This window comes from Ursus maritimus, unplaced genomic scaffold (assembly GCF_017311325.1).
Source record: "Ursus maritimus isolate PB19 unplaced genomic scaffold, ASM1731132v1 scaffold_24, whole genome shotgun sequence".
Lineage (NCBI taxonomy): Eukaryota > Metazoa > Chordata > Mammalia > Carnivora > Ursidae > Ursus > Ursus maritimus.
In genome coordinates this window covers 5604073-5628754 of record NW_024424897.1, presented here as the reverse complement: position 1 = coordinate 5628754, position 24682 = coordinate 5604073, and the positions used below count along the sequence as shown (strand labels likewise).

At 49.8% G+C, this 24682-nt stretch overlaps 2 protein-coding genes across 4 annotated transcripts; both read left to right on the top strand.

Annotated features, from left to right (window-relative positions):
- The first annotated feature begins 9 nt into the window (after nt 1–9).
- TEN1 (TEN1 subunit of CST complex) lies at nt 10–20589 on the top strand. Of its 3 annotated transcripts, none has more exons than XM_040640203.1 (4): nt 10–325; nt 9164–9284; nt 12332–12486; nt 20188–20589. In XM_040640203.1, exons 2-4 carry the CDS (start codon nt 9196–9198, stop codon nt 20307–20309), a joined length of 366 nt encoding a protein of 121 aa, XP_040496137.1. In that variant the 5' UTR covers nt 10–325; nt 9164–9195; the 3' UTR covers nt 20310–20589. The 3 variants fall into 3 exon arrangements, with proteins under 3 accessions (XP_040496137.1, XP_008692012.1, XP_008692013.1); XM_008693790.2 differs by lacking the exon at nt 10–325 and adding an exon at nt 416–434; XM_008693791.2 differs by lacking the exon at nt 10–325 and adding an exon at nt 7652–7671.
- A 575-nt stretch (nt 20590–21164) lies between these two features.
- On the top strand, nt 21165–24569 carry CDK3 (cyclin dependent kinase 3). The gene is made up of 7 exons (XM_040640197.1): nt 21165–21337; nt 21624–21701; nt 21784–21904; nt 21997–22167; nt 22262–22363; nt 22618–22821; nt 23871–24569. The coding sequence occupies exons 1-7, from the start codon at nt 21222–21224 to the stop codon at nt 23994–23996; spliced, it is 918 nt and encodes a 305-aa protein (XP_040496131.1). The 5' UTR covers nt 21165–21221; the 3' UTR covers nt 23997–24569.
- Nucleotides 24570–24682: the final 113 nt, after the last annotated feature.

The following is a 24682-nucleotide window of genomic DNA, read 5'->3' as shown; positions in this document are numbered from 1 at the left end:
CCCGGCCCGCCCCGGCCCGCCCCTTCTCCTTCACCGCCGCGGGTGGGCGCGCTCTCGACCGCGGCCGAGGCGGACACGGCGCCGGCGTGGGCGCGGTGACCGTATCCGCAGTGGGGCGGGCGAGTCCTCCGCTCTGGTCCAGGGGAGCCCTAGAGCGGCCCCCCGGGGCGGAAACCCCGGAAGACGGTCAAGAAATTGCCCTGGGCGCGGGGAGGGAGGAAGGCCAGGCGCTCCTGGTAACCCGCCCCTCCCTCGTCACGCGATCGCGCGGGGCGGAAAGAGGGAACCCGAGGCCGCCGCGACGCCCCGACCGGTTGGCGAGGAGGTAGGGAAGGGGCGGGACAACGCGGCTGAGGAGGAGTGCGCTTGCGCTTTGGGACTTGTCCGTCCCGCCGCTTCCGGGTCCGCGTGTAGAGGTCTTCCGAGGGCTGAAGGTCCTTGATGGGGGCCGGGGGGTGGGGGTGGTTTGAGCCTCTGGGCCACGCGGCGTTGCTCGGGAGGGTTGTAGTAGGGTTTCCCCACACCCTCCCAGATTGGAGAAAAAAAGGAGGAGGACAAAAGTCGCCCTGGGAGGAGGCCTCCAGTTATCTTTTGTTAAGATAATGGCATCCTTGCTGCCAGAAGCGTTGGCTTCCGGGAGCTGGGTGTGGGACTGGGGCCCTCCTCCCCTTGTATGGGTGGGTGTGGACCAGAATGTGACCGAGCTGGCGGTTGAGAGGTCTTGGAATCCAGACTTTTCTGCTTTCACAGTTACCACCGTCGTCATCAAAGTAATAGATATCTTTGTTTAGGAAACCTAATGTCGGAGAATTTGTAGTGAAAAGCAAAAGCTCCCCATTCTCAGAGGCAGCCACTTTTAACCTGTTGTGTTTTTTTAACTCTGATTTCGAAAAAATCGCTACCTAAAATACTTGCTAGCTCTTGATTTGTTCGTTTTAGTTACCTTTTGACTTCATACCACTGTAATGAAGATAGAGCACACTAAACCATCTCCTTTATCTCTCCCTAATATACCCTTCTAACTTCAAACAACATACTAATCCCCTGTTTTTTAAAACTATGCACTTCATGCTGTTATTTATTGCATCAGTTTTTAGTAACAGTACTGGGAATAGGGTAAGGTAAATGCACTCACCTCTGATATAATTTATGGGAGCACTAATCAAGATTAATACAGACAAGATCATTATTATTGATTTTTCCTTTTGCCCCAGACTCTTAATATATCAGGACAAGGCACTGCTACTGATTAATTAATTACTAATTAATTAATAATAATGCCCTCATGGAGCTGATAATCTAGTGGGAGACAGAGGCATTAAACAAGTAAACAAATCACAGTTTTTGAAATTCTATTACTTAGTAAATTAAATGAAGAAAATAAATCAAGCTGAGGGGATAGAGGGACTGGGGGTGGTGGAGAATGCTGATTTAGGTAGGGTGGACAGGGAAGGCCTTGCTGAAGAGGGGGAGGATGAACTGGGACCTAAACAGGGAAAGAGAACCAGTTATGTGAAGGTCTGGGGAAGACTGCTCAAGTCTGAGGAAAGCAAGTGTGCAGGGCCTGAGGGTGAGGGTCAGCTGGAGGAAGTGTGATAGCAAACATGAGAGCCGAGAGGTAGGCCAGGTGCAGACCCCATGTGGCACTGTGAGCCGACACAGACTTTCAATTTTAATAGGAATTTATAATAGGAAGTCTTTAATCGATTTTCAGTGGGGTTTTGTGACCTGATTCACATTTTTTTAATATTAATTGTGGAAATGTTCCAACATGTACAAAGGTAGAAGGAATAATACAATAAACCCCATCTACTTTTCAGCCAGGTCCAATAATTATCCACTGTACCTCTACCCAGTTCCCCTCCATGTTAATTTTAAGCAAATCTGATATCATGTCCATAAAGACTTTTAGTATGTATCTTTAAACTATTTTTAACACAATCCCAATACCATTATCACAATTGGAAATGTTAACAAAAATTTCTTGTGGTCATTACAACCAATATTCAAATGTTTCATAAAAAATTCTCTATACAGTTTGTTCAAATCAGGGTCCAAACAAAGTCTACACGTTGCAGTTGCAGATTGATAAGAATCTTAAGCCTCTTTTAATGTATCGGTTTCCACTCTACAATTTTTTTCTTCAAGTTATTTGAAAAAGCTAGGTCAAGTGGCACCTGGGTGGCTCAGGTCTTAAACTCAGGTCTTGATCTCAGGGTCACGACCAGCATGACCTTAAAAAAAAAAAAAAATAAGAAGGAAAGAAAGAGAGGAAAAAGGTAGGTCATCTTTCGCATTGAATTTCCCCACAATCTGGATTTTACCAATCTCGGTGATATCTTTGATATGTTCCTCTGTTTCTGTATTTTCTGTAAGCTGTTGGTTGTATCTAGAGGCATTGTTAGATTCAGACTTGAGGTTCTGGCAGAAAATACTCTCTTTGGCAGTTTCCTTTTAAAATATCACTATGGTTGTTATGAAGAGAGTGAGCAATAGAAGGAAAATAGTGGAAGCCGAGATCAGTTTTAAAGCTGATGAAAGCTTGGACTGTGGTGGCTTGGAGGGAGTGAAGTGCATAGATTCATATGTATTTTTTAGAGATTTTATTTATTTATTTTGAGAGAGAGAGAGCATGAGCAGGGGGAGGGGGCGCGGAGGGGCAGAGGGAGAAGTGGACTCTTTGCTGAGCAGGGAGCCCCATGCGGGATTCAATCCCAATACCCTGGGATCATGACCTGAGCTGAAGGCAGGTGCTTAACCGACTGAGCCACCCAGTATGTATTTTGAAGTAGAACTGACAGAAATTCGTGACGGGTCAGATGAGACCATGAGAATAGGAGGGCATCAAGAGTGACTGGTAGGCTTGAGCGGATGGGAGACAGTGGTGCGGCCAGGGACAGAGAGGGGCGACATAGAGGTCATATTAGAGCCATAGGACTTGGTTCTGGTTAAAACATCACCCACCCACCTGTGCCTATTTCCTCTCCTTTTCAGGGCCCATGGAAATAGACAAAGAGAACAGGGGAACAGCGATTATCAAATGAAAGAAATACAATACTATTGATACAATACTGTTATCTAATCTACAAACCTTTTCATGAATTTATAATTGTCCAACAATGTCCTTTATGACAGTTTTCTCCTGCAACCCAGATCCAGTCCAGCAACATGAATTCTATTTAGTTGTGTTCATTTCCTAGCGTCTCTGTAGCAAACGACCCCCAGCTGGGTGGCTTAAGTAACAGACATTTATTATCTCATGGTTGTGGAGGTTAGAAGTCCAAGACCTCGACAGCTTTGGATCCTTGCGAGACTGTGAGGGAGAGCTGCTCCTTGCCTCTCTCAGCTTCCGGCACTTTGCTGGCAGTCGGTGGTGTGCCTGGTTTCTATACACACCACTCTGATGCCTGCCTTCATCTTAATCTCTTTTAACTGGAGCAGTTTGTCTTCTGTGACTGACATGTTCAAAGTAGATAAGCCAGTTGTTTTATAGACCATCCCTCAATTCAGATGTGTGCTAGTTCTTCATGATTAGATTCAGATGATGCATTTTTTGCAGGAATACCACAAAAACAATGTGTCTGTCTCAGTGCATTATACCCAGGCAGTACACGAAGGCTGTACTTGCTAACTTCCATGACTGCGAAGTGGATCATTTTTCTCTTTGTAATTAATAGGCAGTCCATGGGCAGATATGTTGAAACCATGTAAATATCCTATTCCTCGTCAGACTTTTTTACCCAGTACGTGTAACATCCATTGATGATTCTTCCCTGAATATATTTTTTACTCTGGTGATTGCAAAACCTATCAAGACATAATAAAACAATCTTTTTATTTGGTAAAATTCATGAAGTTGAGATTAAATTTTAAAATTTGTAGTAATTGGGGCACCTGTGTGGCTCAGTTGGTTAACCGTCTGCCTTTGGCTCAGGTCGTGATGTCAGGGTCCTGGGATCGAGCCCCGAGTCAGGCTCCCTGCTCATCAGGGAGTCTGCTTCTCCCTCTCCCTCTGCCTCCTCCCCCCTGCTCATGCGCTCTCTCTCTCTCTCTCTCTCAAATAAATAAATAAATAAATAGTAAGAATCTCCATGTGATAGAATCTTTTGAGGCCAAAGTTCAAGTCTTGTGTTGTAACTTGCCTTGTAATGTTGAAGATTCATTGTGCAATATAAGCTGATAAAGAATTGTAGCTTTGCAAACATTTATGAGGGACGCCTGGGTGGCTTAGTCGGTTACACATCTGCCTTTGGCTCAGATCATGATCCCGGGGTCCTGGGATGGAGCCCTCAGAGCAGGCTCCCTGCTCAGCAGAGAGTCTGCTTCTCCCTCTTCCTCTGCCCCTCCGTCTCCGCTCATGCTCTCTCTCACTTTCTCTCTCAAATACATAAAATCTTTAAACACACACACACACACACACACACACACACACACACACACACACAAAACATTTCTGAGTTGCTTCCGGACTGGTGAAGAGGAGGAGGTGCTGGGACTGAGGTGTGCTCCGAGGGAGAAGGTCCACGCCCCTTCCCACATACCTTGCTCCATGCATCTCTTCCGTCTGGCTGTTCCTTTCATCCTTTTATAATAAACTGGTAATCTGTTTTGGTTGTGGAGTAGTTAGCATACACAATCAAGATACCTATCTCCAAGAAAGAAACCCAAAGCTGATAAAAGCTATCAGGAACTTAGTGACAGGTATTACTTTTCTGACTCAGTCCTACTACAGAAATCTTACCGATTGCTTCAGAAAAAAAAGAAAGCAGCAGTCAGATCCCGTCTCCATCCTTCCCATCCTTCCTCTACGATATTTTCAGATTTCCCAGTCGTTAAAAAAAGAAGACTATCTCTCTTGTTCATGCTGTGGGTTTTTCTCCCAGCAGTGAAAGTTTTGCCTTGGGCAATGAAAAGGGCAAGGCTCTGCTGTGTAGCTTACACCATTACTCAGATTTGCAAAGACTGTACGTGAAACCCGGCTAAGCCGTTAAGAAAAGCCAGTCTTGATAATACTTCTCACAAAATTTTTGCATGTCTGATGACATATGGATAATGATTTACTGAGCCAGCTGTGCTTATGGAAATTAACAGAAATGTCTTAATAAACACATAGCAACTTTTGTTTGGAAAAAAAATCGGGTGGGGCGCCTGGTGGCTCAGCTGGATGGGTGTCTGATTCTCGGGTTCAGCTCAGGTTGTGATCTCATGGGCTGTAGGATCGAGCCCTGCGTAGGGCTCTGCCCTCACGGGGAGTCTGCTTGATGATTCTCTCCCTCTGCCCCTCACCCCCCCAAATAAATAAATAAATCTTTAAAAAATTAATAAAATAAAAAATTGGGGCACCTGGGTGGCTCAGTCGGTGACAGGTCTGCCTTTGGGTCAGGTCATGATCCCAGGGCCTTGGGATCGAGCCCTACATCGGGCTCCCTGCTCAGTGGGGAGTCTGCTTCTCCCTCTCCCTCTGCTCCTCACCCCACTTATGCGTGCTTTCTCTCTCAAATAAATAAATAAAATCTTTAAAAATAAAGAAATGAATGAATAATCAATGATGGGTGCCCGGCTGGTTCAGTCAGAAGAGTATGCTACTCTTTTTTTTTTTTTTAAGATTTTATTTGTTTATTTGACAGAGAGACAGGCAGCGAGAGAGGGAACACAAGCAGGGGGAGTTGGAGAAGGAGAAGCAGGCTTCCCCCTGAGCAGGGAGCCTGATGCAGGGCTCGATCCCAGGACCCTGGGATCATGACCTGAGCCAAAGGCAGACGCTTAACGACTGAGCCACCCAGGCACCCCAAGAGTATGCTACTCTTGATCTCGGGGTCATGGGTTTGAGCCCCATGTGGGTATAGCGATTACTTAAATAAATAAACTTGTTTATTTAAAATTTGCAAAAGCATATACCACTCCAAAGAGTCAATTCTGTATGATAATTAAAAAAATATTTAATGACATAGTTACTTACAGCGTAGCTTATAGTATATGTGGTACTAGAGAGTAGAAAAATTAAGGTTTATTTATTTTAGAGGCGAAGAGAGAGAGGGTGGGGAGAGGGGCAGAGAGAGAGAATCCTCAAGTAGACTGTCCACTGAGCAGGGAGCCCAACGCAGGGCTCGAGCCCAGGACCCTGAGATCACACACGACTCGAGCTGAAACCACTTAACTGACTAAACCACCCAGGCGCCCCTAGAAAAATTACTCTTAAAAAAGGGTCTAAATTTTCACCTTTTTACTAGATCGGACAGAACTGTCCCCATTATCCCAAAACAGGAACCAATACATTTTTTTCTTCTCTTGACTGATTTTTTATTTTGCTTTGTGGTTTGTTTTTGTTTTTGTTTTTGTTTTGCTTCTTTCTCTCATGCCAGAGATGATTTGAGGGCTCTCTCATTTCTGGGGACAGGAACGGCTCTGCTCCCTGGTCGCAGGGACATAGAGTATCTGCAGTAGGACTGGCCCTGGGCCAGTTGCCCCTGTGCTGTTGTTCTGTACACACGGTCTTGAAATGATCTTTGAAAATTGGTCAGTGACACTGCCCTATGACCTCCTCATTAGACGATACTGAAGCCAGTTGTGCAAGGTTCTAGGTAACATTAAGTTTCTTTTTTTTTTTAAGTCGGCTCCATGCCCAGTGCAGAGCCCACCATGGGGCTTGAACTCACGACCCTGACATCAAGACATGTGCTGAGATCAAGAGTCAGACACTTGACCGGCTGAGCCACCCAGGCAGCCCTAACATTAATTAAGCTTTTGTGCTAAAGCTATGTCATCCGGCTTCTGCAGGGATCTCACTTGGGACGATTTCATTGCCATTTCCTGTCTTTCTGTCGCCCCTTGGCTTATCCTGTTGAACAGTTGAAGCCTGTCACCTTCAGGGTCCCTTTGTCATTGAATAATTACTCCTGAATCCCCACTTCTCGAACATTGTCTACACGTGGATCCCCATGTTCTGGAGTGTTCTTTCACGCATACACAGATGTACATTTCATATGTACATGCCTGCTCCTTACCTTTTTTCTTGATGGTCTGTCTTGGAGATCTTGCCACATGACCGCATACAATGCCTCATCGTAAGAAGCCCGCCAAGTGTCCTGTGCATCGTTACCACAAGACTTATTGAACCAGTGTTTTCTTTCTCTTTTTAAAATTACTAACAAAACCTCATAACCCTAGTCTAACCATGAGAAGGACACCAGACAAACCCAGACGGAACGTCATTCTACAAAATACCTGAGTAGGACACCTCAAAACTCTCAGGGGTAAAAAACAAGGAAAGTCTGAGAAACTGTCGCAGCACAGAGGAGTCTCAAGAGACAACTGAGTGTAGTGTGGTATTCTGGAAGGGTCTATGGAGCGAAGAGGGACATCAGGGAAAAAACTGAGGAAATCCAAATGAAGTGCGACGTCGGGTTAATAACCTGTCAGTACAGGTTCATTAATTGTGACGAATGTGTCCTGTTAATGTAAGATGTTAATTATAGGGAAAACCGGGTATGATGTACCATCTTTACAGGTTTGGCTGTTTTTTTAGAGGTGGGCAGAGGCAGAGGGAGGAAGAGAATCTTAAGCAGTCTCCATGCCCAGGGGGAGCCCTGCAAGCAGCTTGATCTCACGACCCCGAGATCAAGACCTGAGCTGAGATCAAGAGTTGGACGCCCAACCAACTGAGCTCCCCAGGTGCGCCGGGGTCTTCATTTAAAAAAAAATTTTTTTTTAATTCTTTTTCTTTTTTTTTTCAAAATAAACTTTTTACTTTAGAGTAGTTTTAGATTTATATTAAAAAAACAAAAACAACAACAAACCTGTAGAGGCATCTGTGTGGCTCGGTCAGTTGGGTGTCTGACTCTTGATCTCAGCTCGGCTCTTGATCTCAGGACTGTTGGTTCAGGCCCCACACTGGGCTCTGTGCTGCGTGTAGAGCCTACTAAAAAAAAAGAAGAAAAAAGGGAGACTCACTTTATGTACAATTGTGAAAGAATGTCAAAATACATTGGGGCGCCTGGGTGGCTCAGTCGGTTAAGCGTCTGCCTTTGGCTCAGGTCATGATCCCAGGTTGCTGGGATCGAGTCCCGCATCGGGCTCCTTGCTCAGTAGGGAGCCTGTTTCTCCCTCTGCCTGTGGCTCTCCCTGCTTGTGCGCGCTCTCTCTCTCTAATAAATAAATAAATAAATAAATAAATAAATAAATAAATAAAATCTTTTAAAAAAATGTTAAATGGAAAAAAAATCAAAATACAGAACAGCATATATAGTATTGAGGGAAGGGGCTGGGCACCTGGTGGCATAGTTGGTTAAGGATCCTACTTTTGATGTCGGCTCAGGTCATGATTTCAGGATCATGAGATTGAGCCCCAAGTCCGGCTCCACGCTGCGTGATGGGTATGGAGATTCTCCCTCTTTCTCTCCCCCCCACCCCTGCTCCTGATCTCTCTCAAATAAATAAATAAAATCTTAAAAAAAAAAAAGAAATTTATAGTATAGAGGGGAATTAAATATCGTGTCTTTGTTATTATTTGCATAACGAAACCCTGGAAGGTTACATAAGAAATGAATAAAAATGATTTTCTTTAAGGACCAGGGTTGGCAAACTTCATCACAGATCAGATCCAGCTCATTGCATGTTTTTGTAAATAAAGCTTAAGGAACAACGGCGTGTTGAACAGTTGTGACAGATGGTGAGTTACCGTCTGCTCTTTTATAGACCCTTCTTCGGGGCATCAGGGTAGGAATGGATTGCAGAGGGGTTGAGTGGGACGACAGTTCTCCATGTAGATTTTTTTTTTTAAGATTTATTTATTTGAGAGAGAAAGCGCGCGTATGCATGGGGGGCTACTCGTGGGGCAGAGGGAGAGAGAGTCCCAAGCAGGCTCCGTGCAGAGCAAGGAACCCGACAAGGAGCTCGATCTCAGCACCCGAGATCACGACCCAAGCTGAAACCCAAGAGTCCCACACCCAACGGACTGAGCCTCCCAGGTGCCCCAGATTTTTTTTTATATCGTTTTGCTTTTTTAAATTAGTGAATGCATTACTAATCAAAAAGTATTTTAAAATATTAAACTACCACTCTTAAATATCTTCAAATATTAAACTACCACTAGAACTAGCCTTGTAGGTGTCACTGGTCTCCAGTATCTGCTAATCTCAGTCTTGGGGTCTGCTTGGTTTGTCAGGAATCTTCAGAAATCCCTCTCAGCTCTTTGAGATGCTGCCCAAACCTGGAATCTACTACTTCCCCTGGGAAGTCAGTGCCGGCCAAGTTCCTGATGGGGGCACACTGAGAACATTTGGCAGGTGAGAATGGTTTTTTTCACATGGTGGGGGGATGTGTAAGTGCCTCCCACACACACACCCGCCAGAAAAACAATTAAATGGTGTTATTATAAGTTTGTCTAGTTTGGTTTTTGTTTTTTTTTAAGTTTTATTTATTCAAGTAATCTCTGTACCCATGGTGGGGCTTGAACTCATGACCCCAAGATAAAGAGTCGCACGAACCCCTGACTGAGCCAGCTGGGCATCCCTTGTCAACTTAAAAAAAAAAAATTATTTATTTATTTGACAGAGAGAGAGAGAGTGCGCAGAAGAAGCAAGCATGAGCAGGGGGGAAGGGTGGAGGGAGAGGGAAAAGCAGGCTCCCCGCTGAGCAGGAGCCCGATGCAGGACTCGATCTCCTGGGATCGTGACCTGAGCCAAAGGCAGACGCTTAACCCACTGAGCCACCCAGGCGCCCTCAACTTATTTTTTAAATGCTAAAACATTAATATTTGTTCATTGGAAAAAATGTAGACAATCCATAGAAGTGGATTGAAAAACACGTGATTGAAAAAGAAAGCAAGCAAAAATCACCTGTAATCTCAGTGTCTAGACAGCCACTGCTAACCTTGGCAGTTAATTTAGACGCGCTCGTGTGTGGGGGCGTAGATGAGTATGTGGTTGGGTGTGTGATCACACCCCATGTGTATAGCATCGTTAGGGAAATGCAAACTAAAACCACAACGAGATACTGCTCTATATATGCCCACTGGAGTGGCGGAATTCAGAGAGACTGATGAAACCGAATGCCAGTGACGGTGTGGAGCAACTGGAACTCCTGTACACTTCCGGAGAAAATCTAAAATGGCGCAATGATTTTGGAAAACCACCTGCAGTGTCTTTAAAAGCTAAACATCTAATGCGGCCCCTGGTGGGCTCAGTCAGTACAACATGCGACTCTCCATTTCAGGGTTGTGAGTTTGAGCTCCACGTTGGGTATAGAGATTACTTTAAAAAAATAAAATCTTTAAAAAAAAGAAAAGAGGGGGACCTGGGTGGCACAGCGGTTAAGCGTCTGCCTTCGGCTTAGGGCGTGATCTCGGCGTTGTGGGATCGAGCCCCACATCAGGCTCCTCCGCTATGAGCCTGCTTCTTCCTCTCCCACTCCCCCTGCTTGTGTTCCCTCTCGCTGGCTGTCTCTATCTCTGTCAAGTAAATAAATAAAATCTTAAAAAAAAAAAATTAAAAAAATTAAAAAAAAGAAAAGAAAAGAAACCAGGCCCCCCAAAATTGCATGTTGTATGGCTCCATTTATGTAAAAGTTTAGAAAATGCAAAAAAAATCTGTAGTGAAAAAAAAGCAGGCCAGTTGCCTGCAAGGATGCCTGGATGTGACATGTTGGGGGATTGTGAAAATGCCGGAGGGAACTTTTCAGGGTGATGAAACCGTATGTTCATTACTGATTATGTGGACAGTTGCTCAAGTGTGTCCAATGTCAGATGTCAAGTTGTGTACCTTAAATATGTACAGCTTATTATATTTCAGTTACAGCTAAGTAAAACCAAGGGGAAAAGCATGTTACAGAATGTTAAAAAGGAGGGGGCAAAAGACTTGAACAGACACTTCACAAAAGAGGATATACATAACACTTCGCAGTCATATGAAAAGTAAACAACAATACATACATGTACACACACACGAATGGGTAATGAGCACATGGAAAGTTGCTCAACATCGTTAGTCACAGGGAAATGCAAATTAAAACCACAGCGAGGGCGCCTGAGTAGCTCAGTCAGTTGGGCGTCTGCCTTCGGCTCAGGGCAGGATCCCAGGGTCCTGGGATCGAGCCCCACATTGGGTTCCGCGCTCAGCAAGGAGCCTGCCTCTCCCTCGGCCCTTCCCTCCCACTTGTGCTCGTGCTCGCTCTCTCTCGCACTCTCTCAAATAAATACATAAAATCTTTTGTGTGTGTGTTTTTAAAGATTTTATGTATTTATTTGATACAGAGACAGCGCGCACAAGTAGGGGGAGCAGCAGGCAGAGCGAGAGGAAGAAGCAGACCCCCCACTGAGCAGGAAACCTAGGTGGGGCTCGATCCCAGGACCCTGGGATCACAACCTGAGCCGAAGGCAGATGCTTAATGACTGAGCCACCCAGGCGCCCAAAATAAAATAAAATAAAATAAATAATAGCCAAAATAAAGAAAATCTTTAAAAACACACACACACCACAATGATATGGTATTGTCATGCCCACTAGGACACTAGGATGGCTAAAATTAAAAAGACTGACCATAGCAAGTACTGGCCGGGCTGTGGAGTCACCGGAACCCCGCACACATCGCTGCTGGGAGTGTACAACAGCACAACCACTTTGAAAAACAGTTCGGCAGTTTCTTTGAGAGGTTAACAGGCAGGTTGACCTTAGGACCCTGCACTCCTGCTTGGGTACCTACCTAAGAGAAATGAAAACATGTGTCAGCAAAGCGATTTGTCTACCAAAGTTCATACCTGTTTATTCCTAATAGCCCAACACTGGAAGCAAACCAAACAGTCTGACGAATGGATACACAAATTATTTTCAATAATTTCAGCAGAGTGAAATTGAACGACAGAAGGGATCGGATTTACCCAACAGCACAAACGAATCTCGAAACCATTATGCGGACCGCAAGAAGCTGCACACGCAAGGATACACGCTGTTGTGATCTTTCTAGGAGGTGCCCGAGCAGGAAAACGCCCCTGCAGGGACCAAGGCAGATCAGGGGTTGGCTGGCATGGGAGATGCGGAGATTGACTTCAGAGTAGTGGCACAAGGGAACTTTTGGGGGTGATGGAAATGGGCCACATCTTAATCGGGGTGCTGTTACCTCAGTGTATACTTTCGGCCACACTCCTTAACCAGGTGCTTGTACCGCATATCATTTGTACCTTCACAGTATAGACTGAAAACAGTGTTTCCGACTTGTTGCTGCCGTTTTTATTTCTCTGGTCAGAGGCCCCTGCGTTTATCGGCCTCCCAGAACCTTTTGAGCTTTTTGTGTGGTTCCGTGTGTGGACAGAAATGATCGCACTTTCCCCAACCTGCAGGTTGTGCCTCTATGACGTGACCCAATCCCGGGTGACCCTGAGAGCTCAGCACGGATCTGACGAGCACCAGATCCTGGTCTGCACGAAGTTGGTGGAGCCCTTCCAAGCCCACGTGGACTCCCTGTACCTTGTCCTCGGAGAGCTGGAGCACCAGGGTAAGCCGTGGCTTCACAGTCCCCTTTCACGCTGGGTCCGGGGCGGGGCAGTCTTCAGTGAGGACTGGGCCTGGCTTCTGCCCCAACAGGAGCCCCTCACTGGGGCTAGCTTCCCTTCCACATCAGTCCACAAGTTCAAAGACTCATGGAAACGGATGTGATCGGCCCAGTGGACCTGCTCTAGGGAAGTGAGAGGGGAGAGAAATCATTAATTTCTGAAGGCTTGCCTCATGCCAGGCCTGGTAGTACACGGCTTGCTTCGGTCTTTTTGAATTTGCCCACCAGGTCTTAAACTGAGTCCCATTGTCGCTGTTCCATAGATGAGAAAACTAAGCAAGGAGAGGATGGGGCTGGAAAAACAGGCCAGGAAGTCAGGGTAAGAGAAATAGAAAGGAAGGAATCCCAACAACCTGGGAGAAGCTCTCTGGCATCAAGAGTTGAAGGTTGCAGGGCACCGGGTGGCTCAGTCAGAAAAGCGTCTGCCTTCGGCTCAGGTCATGATCCCAGGGTCTTGGGATCGAGCCCCACGTCAGGCTCCCTGCTCAGCGGGGAGTCTGCTTCTCCCTCTCCCTCTGATTCCCGCACCCCACTAGTGCTCTCTCTCTCGCTATCTTAAATAAATGAATAAGATCTTAAAAAAAAAAAAAAAGTTGAAGGTTGCTTTTTTTCTTTTTTTAAACATTTTTTTTTTTAAGATTTTTATTTATTTAACAGAGAGAGACAGCCAGCCAGAGAGGGAACACAAGCAGGGGGAGTGGGAGAGGAAGAAGCAGGCTCCCAGCAGAGGATCCCGATGTGGGGCTCGATGTGGGGCTCGATCCCAGAGCGCTGGGATCACGCCCTGAGCCGAAGGCAGACGCTTAATGACTGCGCCACCCAGGCGCCCCCGAATGTTGCTTTTTAAAACCGAGGTACTTGAATGAATTCTTTGCCTCCCTATCTGGGTGTCACCTTCCCTTACGTGGTTCGTGTTATACATACTATGTAATGTTGTATCTGGTTGTTTAGTCCTCACATTATATTGTGAACATTTCTCCATGTTTTTAAAATTTTTTAGATATAATAGTGTTTTATGGCTATATAATATTTTATAGATTAAATGTGTATCAATTCACAAGACCATGCACATTTATATTATTTCCATTTTTTGCTCTTACAGTGTACATTTACTGGATAAAGAAATTATTGTATATTCAGTCAGTAGGATATTATGCAGCCATTAGGATATTATGCAGCCATTAAAAATGGTGTAAATTTATATTGGTTGACATGAAGAGATGTTCACAGTATCTTCTTTTTTTTTTTAAGTTTTTTTTTTTTATTTATTTGAGAGAGACAGAGGGAGAGCAGAGAGGGGGAGTTAGAGAAGCAGACTCCCTGCTGAGCAGAGAGCCTGACTCGGTCTGGATCCCAGGAACCTGAGATCATGACCGGAGCTGAAGGCAGATGCTTCATCAACTGAGCCACCAAGGTGCCCCCCCCCTTTTTTTTGAGAGGAGAGAGCATGAGAGCATTGGGAGGAGGAGGGGGCGAGGGGAAGCAGGAAGCGGGGGAAGGAGAGGAGAATCCCAAGCAGTCTCCATGCCCGGTGCAGAGCCCAATGCAGGGCTCCGTCCCACGACTCTGAGGTCATGACCTGAGCCGAAATCAAGAGTCGGGTGCTCCACCAGCTGAGCCACCCAGGCGCCCCGATGTTCATAATATCTTACTAAGAACAATCAGTTTACGATATAGTATGTATCGTATGATCCCATTTTTTTAAAGACTTTATTTTTAAGTAATCTCTATACCCAACGTGTGGCTTGAACTTACAACCCCAAGATCAAGAGTCGCATGCTGTATGGACTGAGCCAGCCAGGCACCCCAATATACATATTTTTATATACACAGAAGTTTGAAAGATATTCACCGAAATGTTAATAGGAGTTATTTCTGGGTGGTGGGACTGTGGGATTTTTTTGTATTTTATTAGCATTTTATAATGAAAATGTATTGCTTTTATAGCCAGAGGAGAAAAACATCTTAAAAAAAATCTATCTGTCAGGGCACCTGGGTGGCTCAGTCGGTTAAGCGTCTGGCTCTTGATCTCAGCTCAGGTCTTGATCTCAGTGTCACGAGTTCAAGCCCTGCATTGGGCCCCACGCTGGGCATGGAGCCTACTTACAAAAAAAAAAAAAAAAAAGTAAAAGATTTAATAAAACTATCTATCTACCTCGATATATAGTAAAAATGCTACGATTAATATCCTCATGTGCTATCTTTGTCCATTTTCTGATTATTTCTTCAGGATAGTTTCCTAAAAATAGAATTGCTCTATCGAAGGATGCAAACATTTATGTTTCTTACTTTATACCGCTAACGTCCTTTCTAAAAGTCGTGATGGTTTTTAACTCTGGATGAAATGTGCTAGAAAAAATGTTATTAGATGGTGCTTACTTTAATTATCTCTGGTTTAATAAAAATTAATCTTTATTCAGGCTTAAGCCTTTGAGTTAGTTCACAGAGTACCTGCCCTCATATTCATTTGAGAGAGGCGTCCGGAACAGGGGTGCGAATGGGTACAAAGGACCTTTGCACAAATGATTTCCACTTTGACTTGAGCCCAGGTCACCTGTACCCGCAGCCCTGCAGTGAATCCTGGGAGGTCCCGGCAGCCCACCGCCCAGTGTCCCGGATGCTAAGGTCCGATTGCAAATATAGAAAGGGGCGTTGAAACTAAGGTGGGACAGCAGGCCAGGACAAGAACAGGACCTGGAGTGGACATTTAGAATTCCTGGTGGGGAGAAAAACGGAAGAAAAACTTTGTAAGTTCAACACATGTAATTTTTTTCATTTACTATTTTTGAGTCAAAGGAGCACAAAAGTGGAATGGTAGAGTGGACCTCCCTGTAGCCATCACCCAGATTCAGCACGGACCCTCCGTCTGCTGTTGCCGAGTATCCACCGCCTGCATTTATTTATTTATTTTGCTAGTGTCTTTTGGAGCAAATCTGACATCATTTCATTTCCCCGTAAACACCTCATACGCCTCTACCATTGCCACAATCAGACCCAACAAAATAGCTGTCGCTTGATATAATCGAATACCTCGTCCGTGTTCACTGCCTTCCCTCCATGACTTTTTAAAATTGATTAGTTCAGATCCATTTATTGGATTTGGCTTCCATACCCCAAGTCTCTGGAACAGTTCTGTCCTCCACCTTTTTTTTGTTTTTTTTTTTTAATGCCATTTATTAGAGAGCTCGGGTCTGGAATTGGCCGATTGCTTCCTCCTGGTTGCATTAAAACATCTTTCCCCTGCCTTTTTCTGAATGGATTATAGTTCAGGGACAGCTCACAGGTGAGGAGGAAAAGTTCTTCAGAGAAGAATCACAGTGCCTAAATGCAGGAAATGTCGAAAGGCACCTCCTTAAAAGTCCTGATAAAATCATGAATCCAGGCAACGATAGTTATCACTGGCTGCTCGCATCCTCCGTGGTCCCTGAAAGCGCGGCAGGAACGCAGCACAGCAGGGGTCAGCCAGCAACACCTGGGCCTGCCCCAAAGGCCACGCTGTAGAAGCAGATGTGTCAGCCCCAAGGCACCTGGAAGGCACAGGCAGTGACACTCACAAGTGTCCTTGCCTCCGTCCCCCAGACCCGAGCCTGAATGATCGAGCCTCAGGCCCGGCAGCATTCTCCGGGGCCTCTGGCTACCTGACTGCTTCTCCTTTTCATCACAATCTATGTGTTTTTTCTTTCTTAAAAGAAAAAATTTCCCCCTAAATTTCTAATTTCTCAATAAGATGTGCTCATCGTTTGAAACTGACACACGGAAGGAAAGAAGAATGAGGAGGGAGGGGCAGAGTGTGGGCTGAGCATGCAGGCCGCTCCCCGTCCCTAGTCTGCGACGCTCCTGCCCGGCTGCTTCCAAACCTCTGTGCGTCCGTCCCCATCAGGTCGCGAGTCCCGTGGGACACAGACAGCAACTAGACATGGGTCTGTCAGGTGGCAAGGTTAGCAGCTCTGAGGACAGACAAGAGGCCACCCAAAGTCACCTTTCTGGGGCACCTGGCTGGCTCGGTCATAAGAGCATGTGATTCTTGATCTCGGGGTCGTGTGTTCGAGCCCCACGTTGGGCGTAGGGATGACTCAAATAGATAAAACTTAAAAAGAAAAGTAAACAAAGTCACCGTCCTGAAATTTGTGCACAGAGTGAGCCGAGGAGGCCAAAAAGGTGAAGAAATGGCTGCCATGTCAGAAACCCACTGGCTCTGACACGTGCTTGGGGCACCATCCAAGAGCCTGAGGGCTTCCTGCCCAGGGTGGAGGTGTTGGGACGCAGCCTTTCCTCAGTTCTGCTCCAGAGTCCCTAGGAGAATTCCCACGCTGCAGGTGACCTTGCCTACAGCGAGAGGCTACCCTCGAGCCCTTGCCATAAATCCCATAAATCCTCCCTGCCTGGTTTTCTCCTAGCTGACTGCTCTTCCCGGCCCTCGCAAGGCTTCCTGTTCTGTCTTCTGGAAACTTCACTCCTCCCTGAAAGGCTCCTTTTTACGCCCTCACCTTCACCGGGACGTGCCTGAAACCTGGCTCTTTCCCAGGACAGCAGTTCCCGGTGGAGCTTGGTCAGTCTCCCAGGTCACACACGCCACAGGGCCCAGAGGTGGGGCCAGCAGCCTGCTAGCTGCTCGGGTTTGCCATTCACACCTTTGTCCTCTGCGGCCAACCGGTTCTGTCCCACTTCTGCCAGCCACAGCCACGGCCACACCTCTGCCACCTGCGACTACAGCCGTGACTCCTGTACCTCCCTGCTCTTCAGCCTGTGCACTTGGGGCTCCTCCTTTTTCTCCCGCCTTCTCTCCTGTTCACTTTCCCCCACTCCAGCCAGGCCTCATGCCATGGCAACCCCTTTCCTGGCGGACGGTTCCCGCCCTTGCCTTCCATCACCGCTGCCTGACAAAGCCCCACCCTCCGCCCTCGCAGGTCCCACCGACTGCTGATGGAGAAGGCTCACGCGCTCGGTGGGTTCCCGGCATGATTTCAAGGCCTCTCGTTGCGCTGGGGCCCTCCACGGGTCCCGGTCCACCCTCTCCCACCATCGGCAACAGCTGTTTTTGGGACTCACCTGTCACAGGAGACCCCTGCCCCTTTCAGCATAAGTGACTGCCTCACTTCCTACGTCCCAGGTCCAACGGAGGCCGCAGCAGCAGCCCCTCCTAAAATTACCTGTGTCCACACCTGCCAGTGGCTCCTTTCTTCCTGTCTGGGAGGCAGAGGGGCCGGTCTTCCCTGTGCTGTGACTCACGGCCTGGCCCCTACGGGGACTTTGCCCTCTCAACTGAGTCCTTAACCTGTTACCACTGCCTCTTCCCTCTCAGCGTAGAAATCACTCAAGCTTCTCCTATATTAAGATAATAACAGTAACAGTGTCATCATCTTCTGCCCTGTGTCCCCACTTCGCTATGACTCTCCTCCCCCGCCGGGGCGGGTGCCCTAAAAGAAGATCTGTTCTTCCCTATCACCCCTTCCCTCTCTCCTGCCTGCGCCTCCACCCGTTGCATTCCCACCGTCCTTGTCATTCAGGCCCTCGGGTGCTCCGGGTTTGTTGAACTTGAAAGAAATTCCCCTAAAGGACGCTAGCTGTCTTGTCTGTAGAATCTGTTCTCCCCTGCCTGCAGTGTTTCTTCACACCCTGTCCCTTGCATCCCAGTTACAAGGACCTGCAGATGGACTGACAGAATTGCCTGGTTCGTCCCTTGCGATAATCATATTCTTAAGGTCACTTCCATGTTTAATAATGTTTTTCATTTACAGAGAGAAACAGTATGTTCCTCAGTATGGATCTAGGCGGGTGGGTTTCCCCAGGCTGGCGGGAGGAAAGAGCTGACGGGGCGTCATGTAAGGGAAGTTTTGTGCAGGGCGCCTGGGGGGCTTAGTTAAGCGTCTGACTCTTGGTTTTGGCTCAGGCCATCATCTCGCGGTCATGAGATCGAGCCTGGCGCGGGGCTCTGCGCTCAGTGCGGAGTCTGCTTCAGGTTCTCTCTCCCTCTCCCTCTGCTTCTCCCTCGTGTGTGCTCTGTCTCTCTAAAATAAAGAAAATCTTTAAAATAAAGAAATCTTCTTTTAAAGATTTTTAAATTTATTTTTGCGAGAGAGAGAGCGAGCGCGAGCAGGGGAAAGGGCAGAGCGACACGCAGACCCCCCACTGAGTGGGGAGTCCAACGTGCAGCTCGATCCCAGGACTCTGGGATCGTGACCTGAGCTGAAGTCAGCCGCATAACCGACTGAGCCACCCAGGTGCCCCCAAAATAAATAAATCTTAAAAAAAAAAAAAAAGTTCTGTGCAATTAAGTCAAAGGAAGTTTCTCTTTTTAAAGAGGGCAGGGGGGCAGGGGGAGAGAGAGAACTCAAGCAGACTCCCTGCTGAGTGAGGAGCCTGCTGCAGGGCTCCAGAAAGAGTCAACAGTCTACACTGCTGGATAGGTGGATGGATCAAGGTAGCCTCACACACCCACTCCTCTGTAGGCCGCACAGTTTCTGCAGCCCAGCACTGGGGCCAACCACCTGAGCACGCAGAGGCCACCTCCTGTTTCAAACAAGTTCATCTGCCTGTGTTGAAGGCTGGAATCTAGACAGTCTGACACTCTGAATTCTGCCCCCGCACTATGTTAAATCGAAAAAATGGGGCGCCTGGCTGGCTCGGTCAGTAGAGTGTGCAACTCGGTCAGTAGAGTGTGATCTCGAGGTCATGAGGTCAAGCCCCACGTTGGGTGTGGAGCCTACTTTAAAAAAAAGAAGAAGGGAGGGAGGAAGGAAGGAAGGAAAGAAAGTGGTCTAGACTAGGAGGAAGGCAAGGCATGACCTATCTAACCAGAGAGCCTGTATCTCAAAACCGCATCAGAAGGAAACAGGATGTCCTCGAACATTGAATGTGTTCATTGACATGACCAGGGAGTGTAAAGAACGTGGACGAAAAAAAGAAAAGAAAAATCAGGGCACCTGGGTGGCTCCGTTGGTTGAGCGTCTGACTCTTGATCTCAGCTCAGGTCTTGATCTCAGGGCTGTGAGTTGAGTTGCGCTGTCAACTTACGTGGAGCCAACTTACAAAAAAACAACAACCCAACAACCAACCTGCTAGGGCAGGCCCAGATGCCTTTCCTGCTCGATGTCACCTGCGCATTGACAAATCTTTCCATCAGGTCAACACAGCATGTGCTAGAAGCACCTCCCAGCCCCTCTCCAGGGTGGCATGACTTGCCCTACAAGGCCAAGCTCTCCCCTTGGATTTACTAATTATGAGGTTCTCTTTGCCCCAGTTTCCAATGCCGGTGGGGCCCAGTATGCCAAGAGGGCCCTTCCTTTAGTACACATGGAAAACTGGGATGGTGACTGAGACCCCTCCTCAACCCCGGGCACTTGGGGCCTACAGGTGGCAGGAATTAAGATGACAAAGGATGGAGGTAGAGGATCCATCTCTCTGGCCCTCCCTCCGTGGAGAAGTGGGACTTTCAGGCTATCCCCTGAGTTCCAGACACATGTGATAGTGTGCGCCGGGCCCACCATTCCGAAGCCCAAGTAGGAAAGATTACCGGTATCCCGAATGCCGTCCTTCAAACTCAGCCCGAGAGCGAGTCCCGGGGAGACAGCCGAATGCGTCAGTGAGGTGTGCTGCTGGCACGGGGGTCAGTCACTGCTAGTGCCTCGCGCTTATGTCTTTCAGACGGAGGCTCCGTGGTCAAGGCCCGGGTGCTGACTTGTGTGGAAGGAATGAATCTGCCCCTGTTAGAGCAAGCCGTCCGGGAGCAGAGGCGGTACCAGCAAGAGAGGGTCAGCAGCCAGTAGCAAATGGCAGTTCCTGCAACCGTCCCCCCCAACCTGCTCCCGAGGCCAAGCCCACTGGAGATGCCTGAGCTGAGAAGACGCGGGACCTTTCCCAGAGTGACAGCCTTTGTCTGCAGCCGGAGAGGAGGGGTTGCCAATTTGGATTGTTCCAGACACCCTGTCGCCCCACCAGGAGCCTGCGGGAGGCTGCGCTGTGGGGTGTGGGGGCTGAGCCTCGAGTGGGAATATGGAGGGTTCTGGAAGGTCCTCATGAATAAAGGCCCCAGTGGGGGAGACCTTGCCTTGTGTGCACGTGGTGCAGCGCCGGCGGGGACCAGGAGGGGGAGCCGCCGCGCAGGCAGTCTGCCAGCAGGGAGGCCCCAGGAGCACAGGGTTTCTGGTGATTTCTGGGCTGGGGTTTGTGGGAGGGGTGCTAGGGGCCCCCAGGGCCCGGGTGGCGGGCTCAGGACACAGGGGGGCTGCCCCCACCGAAGTTCTGCCCTCAGAGGAGGCCGAGCGTCCCCAGACAGTTGGGGCACAGCCCCTCACCCTGGCCGTGCGGCCTAGGGCAGGACTGTGGCTCCAGAAACCCTTCCCGACCCCTGACTTCTGCCCCGGGGCTGACTGCAGCCCCCTAGGCCACCCTTCTGGGTAGCCTTGGCCCCCAGAGCCTGGGCCCTGAGGGGCTGAGGTGGGGGCTCTGCTGAGGAGTTTGGGCCCTCCCGCGCTCCGTAGCCAGGCACCTTCCTGCCTGGGGAGGGGGGAGAGGCCTGGGTTGGGCGGGTTCCTGGGGATGAGGGAGGGGCAGTGGCGGGCCTGGGCCCGGGTGGGGGCTGGACAGGGGGTTCTGTGGGGGCCGGAGGGGCAGCGGGGGTGCTGGGTGTGGCGGCGAATGCCCCAGGCGCCCTCTGTTTCCTGGGCAGCTCTGCGGCTATGGACGTGTTCCAGAAGGTAGAGAAGGTCGGAGAGGGCACCTATGGGGTGGTGTATAAGGCCAAGAACAAGGAGACAGGGCAGCTTGTGGCCCTCAAGAAGATCAGGCTGGATCTGTGAGTGCTGCCGCCACGGCCCCTGAGACACCCCGCCCGGGGGCGACCCCTGCCCCCACCTCCGGGCTTTACCCCCAGCACTAGTGAGTGTGCCGGGCGCCTCACTGCCCCCATTCCGGCTTTGCCCAGGGCCCTGGGCGGTGTAAGGACGCGCTGGGGAGCGCAGTGCCCTATTACTGGGGGCCAGGCCGCTGGTTCGGAACACGGAACACGCAGGTGACTCCGTCGGGCCCGAAGCCCCCTTCTTGGCTCCCTGCCGCCACTGCTGTACCCTCCTTTCCTGCAGGGAGACGGAGGGAGTCCCAAGCACGGCCATCAGGGAGATCTCCCTGCTCAAAGAGCTGAAGCACCCCAACATCGTCAGGTGAGGTGGGGGAAGGAGGGGGGAAGCTGGGCCTGTCGCGGCCCCGCTGGGAGCCGTGGGGTGACGGGTGTCCCCTGGCCAGGCTGCTGGACGTGGTGCACAGTGAGAAGAAGCTTTACCTGGTGTTTGAGTTCCTCAGCCAGGACCTGAAGAAGTACATGGACTCCGCCCCGGCCTCCGAGCTGCCCCTGCACTTGGTCAAGGTAGCGAGGGAAGGTCGGGGAAGGCCCGCGAACGCCCCGCTCCGCCAGCCCGCCTCGCGCTCACCCGGCTCCTCTTTCCGCTCGGAGGGCAGAGCTACCTCCTCCAGCTGCTGCAGGGGGTGAATTTCTGCCACTCTCATCGGGTCATCCACCGAGACCTGAAGCCCCAGAATCTGCTCATCAATGAGCTGGGCGCCATCAAGCTGGCTGACTTCGGACTGGCTCGAGCCTTCGGGGTGCCCCTGCGCACCTACACCCACGAGGTACTGCAGGACCGAGGGGAGACGGAGGACCGCTGAAGCGACGTCCCCCGAGCACTCAGCCACCCTGAAGGACGCGGTCTCTTTGCCCTCACAGGTGGTGACACTCTGGTATCGCGCCCCTGAGATCCTCTTGGGCAGCAAGTTCTATTCCACAGCTGTGGATGTCTGGAGCATTGGCTGCATCTTTGCCGAGATGGTAGAAGGAGGGACAAACGTGGCCACGGGGAGGCCACAGGCAGGGTCCTGCTGGGGTGGGAGTGGGATCTGATTCTCCTGTGAGAGGTGGATTCACGGGTGTTTGGGACTGGCTACGGGACTAAGGAAGCAAACCTTGTTCCAGAAAAGGCCAGGATTCTTAGCACAGCCCTGGGAAGGATATCTTAGCTGGGATTGGATTCTGTAGGACACGGGAGGGGACTGGACCCCCACACCTCCTCTTCCTCATTTCAGGTGACCCGCAGAGCCCTGTTTCCCGGTGACTCTGAGATTGACCAGCTCTTCCGAATCTTTCGGACCCTGGGGACACCCAGTGAAGCCATGTGGCCGGGGGTCACCCAGCTGCCTGACTACAAGGGCAGTTTCCCCAAGTGGACCAGGAAGGGGCTGGAGGAGATTGTGCCCGGTCTGGAACCAGAGGGCAAGGACCTGCTCATGGTAGGTACTGGTGGGACGCAGCGGAGGGTAAGAAAGACTGCTGCTCCCACCGGAAGTGTCTCTTCGTCAGCCAGCCCCTTGTGTCACCCTTGCTCCTCCTGAGTCCAGCTGGTCGCTTTTCTGACACCTGAACACAACTAGCTTGTCCCTGTCCCTGTGCATCTTGATCGTTCAGCCTGGAGGCCCTTCCCCTCATAAGTCCAGCAACATGAGACTCGATCCCAGGACCCAAAGGCAAACACCCAAGTGCCCGATACTTACCCTTTTTCTGTAAACTTTCGCAGGCAGGGAGCATGCCTCCTCCACGTAGTTGCTCCTCACGTGAGGCTGTTCCCTGCTGTCTGAGCCCCTGCCACAGTCTGTGCTCACCTGTCCTATTGCATCATCCTGACCAGTCGGGCTGACCCAGGCCAGACTGACTGGGAGCCCTCGGGCAGAGCCATCCATTGCCCACAAAGATTCAGAGCCACATCTGTCTCTTTAATCTGGTGTTGGGCCAGAGGAAGGCAGGGCAGTATTTTCATCATTCATACACAGAGGCCTGTGCATGTCGACCCACCCAGTGCCAGCAGGATGGTGTATGCCTCCAGCCAAGGCTCTTAGCACGCCGTCCTGGCTACTCCCTGGCGCGGGGTTCCTCCACAGCCTAGGTGGGGCTTTGGGACTCTGCATTCCTGCTCCACCCGCAAGTATGCTCCCCAGACAGGTTTGGCCCTCTCCTTCCTGATACAGGGGGAGAAATCTGTCCCAACCCGAAGTAGGCTGAGGCCTGGGAACCTCAGGTAGGAAGAGGACAGGTGGACTCAGCCTCTAGTCTGAAGGAGATGGGGATGACTTCCCAGGCCGGCCTAGAACTAGTTCTTTGTCCCCAGATTCTGGGAGTGGCCAGAACTGGCTCTCGAGCCCGGAGGTCGTGGTTGTGCCCTGTTCTGGTTTGAAGGCAGCTGCTCTGGGGCCTGGGGCCGGGCACCTGGGCCTGGAGGGTAACTCCACTCCGGGCCTGGCCACACCAAGGCTCAGGCTCTTTCCTCCTCCCCCTTCCTCCACAGCAACTCTTGCAGTACGACCCCAGCCGGCGGATCTCAGCCAAGGCTGCCCTCGTGCATCCGTACTTCTCGTCCACCGACACCCCCCGGGCCCCCCACCAGTGCGTGCTGGAGCGGTACTGCCGCTGAGCGGGCCAAGCTTGCAGGCCTCTCTCCAGCCACCGCCCCCGCTGCCTCCCCACGCACTTCCCCAGAAGTATCTGGGAGAGAGCAAAGCTCAGAGGAGCTTGGCCTCAGCCTCCAGAGGGCTGCGTTTGAGTTAGTTCTGCCTGCAGGTTAGCAAGTTGCGGTGTTGTTGGTTGGGCTTGACGATGCTGTTTCGAGATGGGGGCATGGAAGCTCCGTGCGCCAGGGGGTACGTGGTGCGGTGGAGACTGCGTCCCCTGGCACTGGAACTACAGCCGCCAAGGAGAGCGCGAAGCCTGCCCCCCGCTGGCGGCAAGGCGGAGCCAGACCCCCAGTGAAAGGGTGCCCCCTGCTGGTGTTTATGGCTTTAAAATGTTTTCTAGGGAAGAGTAGCATTCCAGTGAAGAGTCCAAGTTAAACAGGAAGCGGGGCAAGTGGGAGAGAGGACATTTTCCTGATCCCAGAGAGGGTGAGGGTGTGTGTGGCAGTTCTGAGTAGTTGTCTTGTACTTACGATATGCTTGTGTTCGTTTGCCTCTGGTTTTAAGAACAGGAAATAAAAGTGATATATTCCTGAGTTTTCCAGTGTTTTTCTCCTCAAGGGGTTACCAGGGACTTGCTGCCAAGGGGGAGGTGGACAGAGGGCTGGAGACCGTTCCTGGCCTGATCTGAGATACCCAGGACAGAGGT

Excerpts from the sequence above, each read along its gene's own strand:
- TEN1 (XM_040640203.1), top strand. The coding sequence starts at position 9,196 with ATGCTGCCCAAACCTGGAATCTACTACTTCCCCTGGGAAGTCAGTGCC. Across the intron at positions 9,285-12,331 it reads ACACTGAGAACATTTGGCAG|GTTGTGCCTCTATGACGTGA; the intron begins GTGAGAATGGTT and ends CCCAACCTGCAG. Across the intron at positions 12,487-20,187 it reads CGGAGAGCTGGAGCACCAGG|ACGGAGGCTCCGTGGTCAAG; the intron begins GTAAGCCGTGGC and ends TATGTCTTTCAG.
- CDK3 (XM_040640197.1), top strand. The coding sequence starts at position 21,222 with ATGGACGTGTTCCAGAAGGTAGAGAAGGTCGGAGAGGGCACCTATGGG. Across the intron at positions 21,338-21,623 it reads AAGAAGATCAGGCTGGATCT|GGAGACGGAGGGAGTCCCAA; the intron begins GTGAGTGCTGCC and ends CCTTTCCTGCAG. Across the intron at positions 22,822-23,870 it reads AGGGCAAGGACCTGCTCATG|CAACTCTTGCAGTACGACCC; the intron begins GTAGGTACTGGT and ends CTTCCTCCACAG.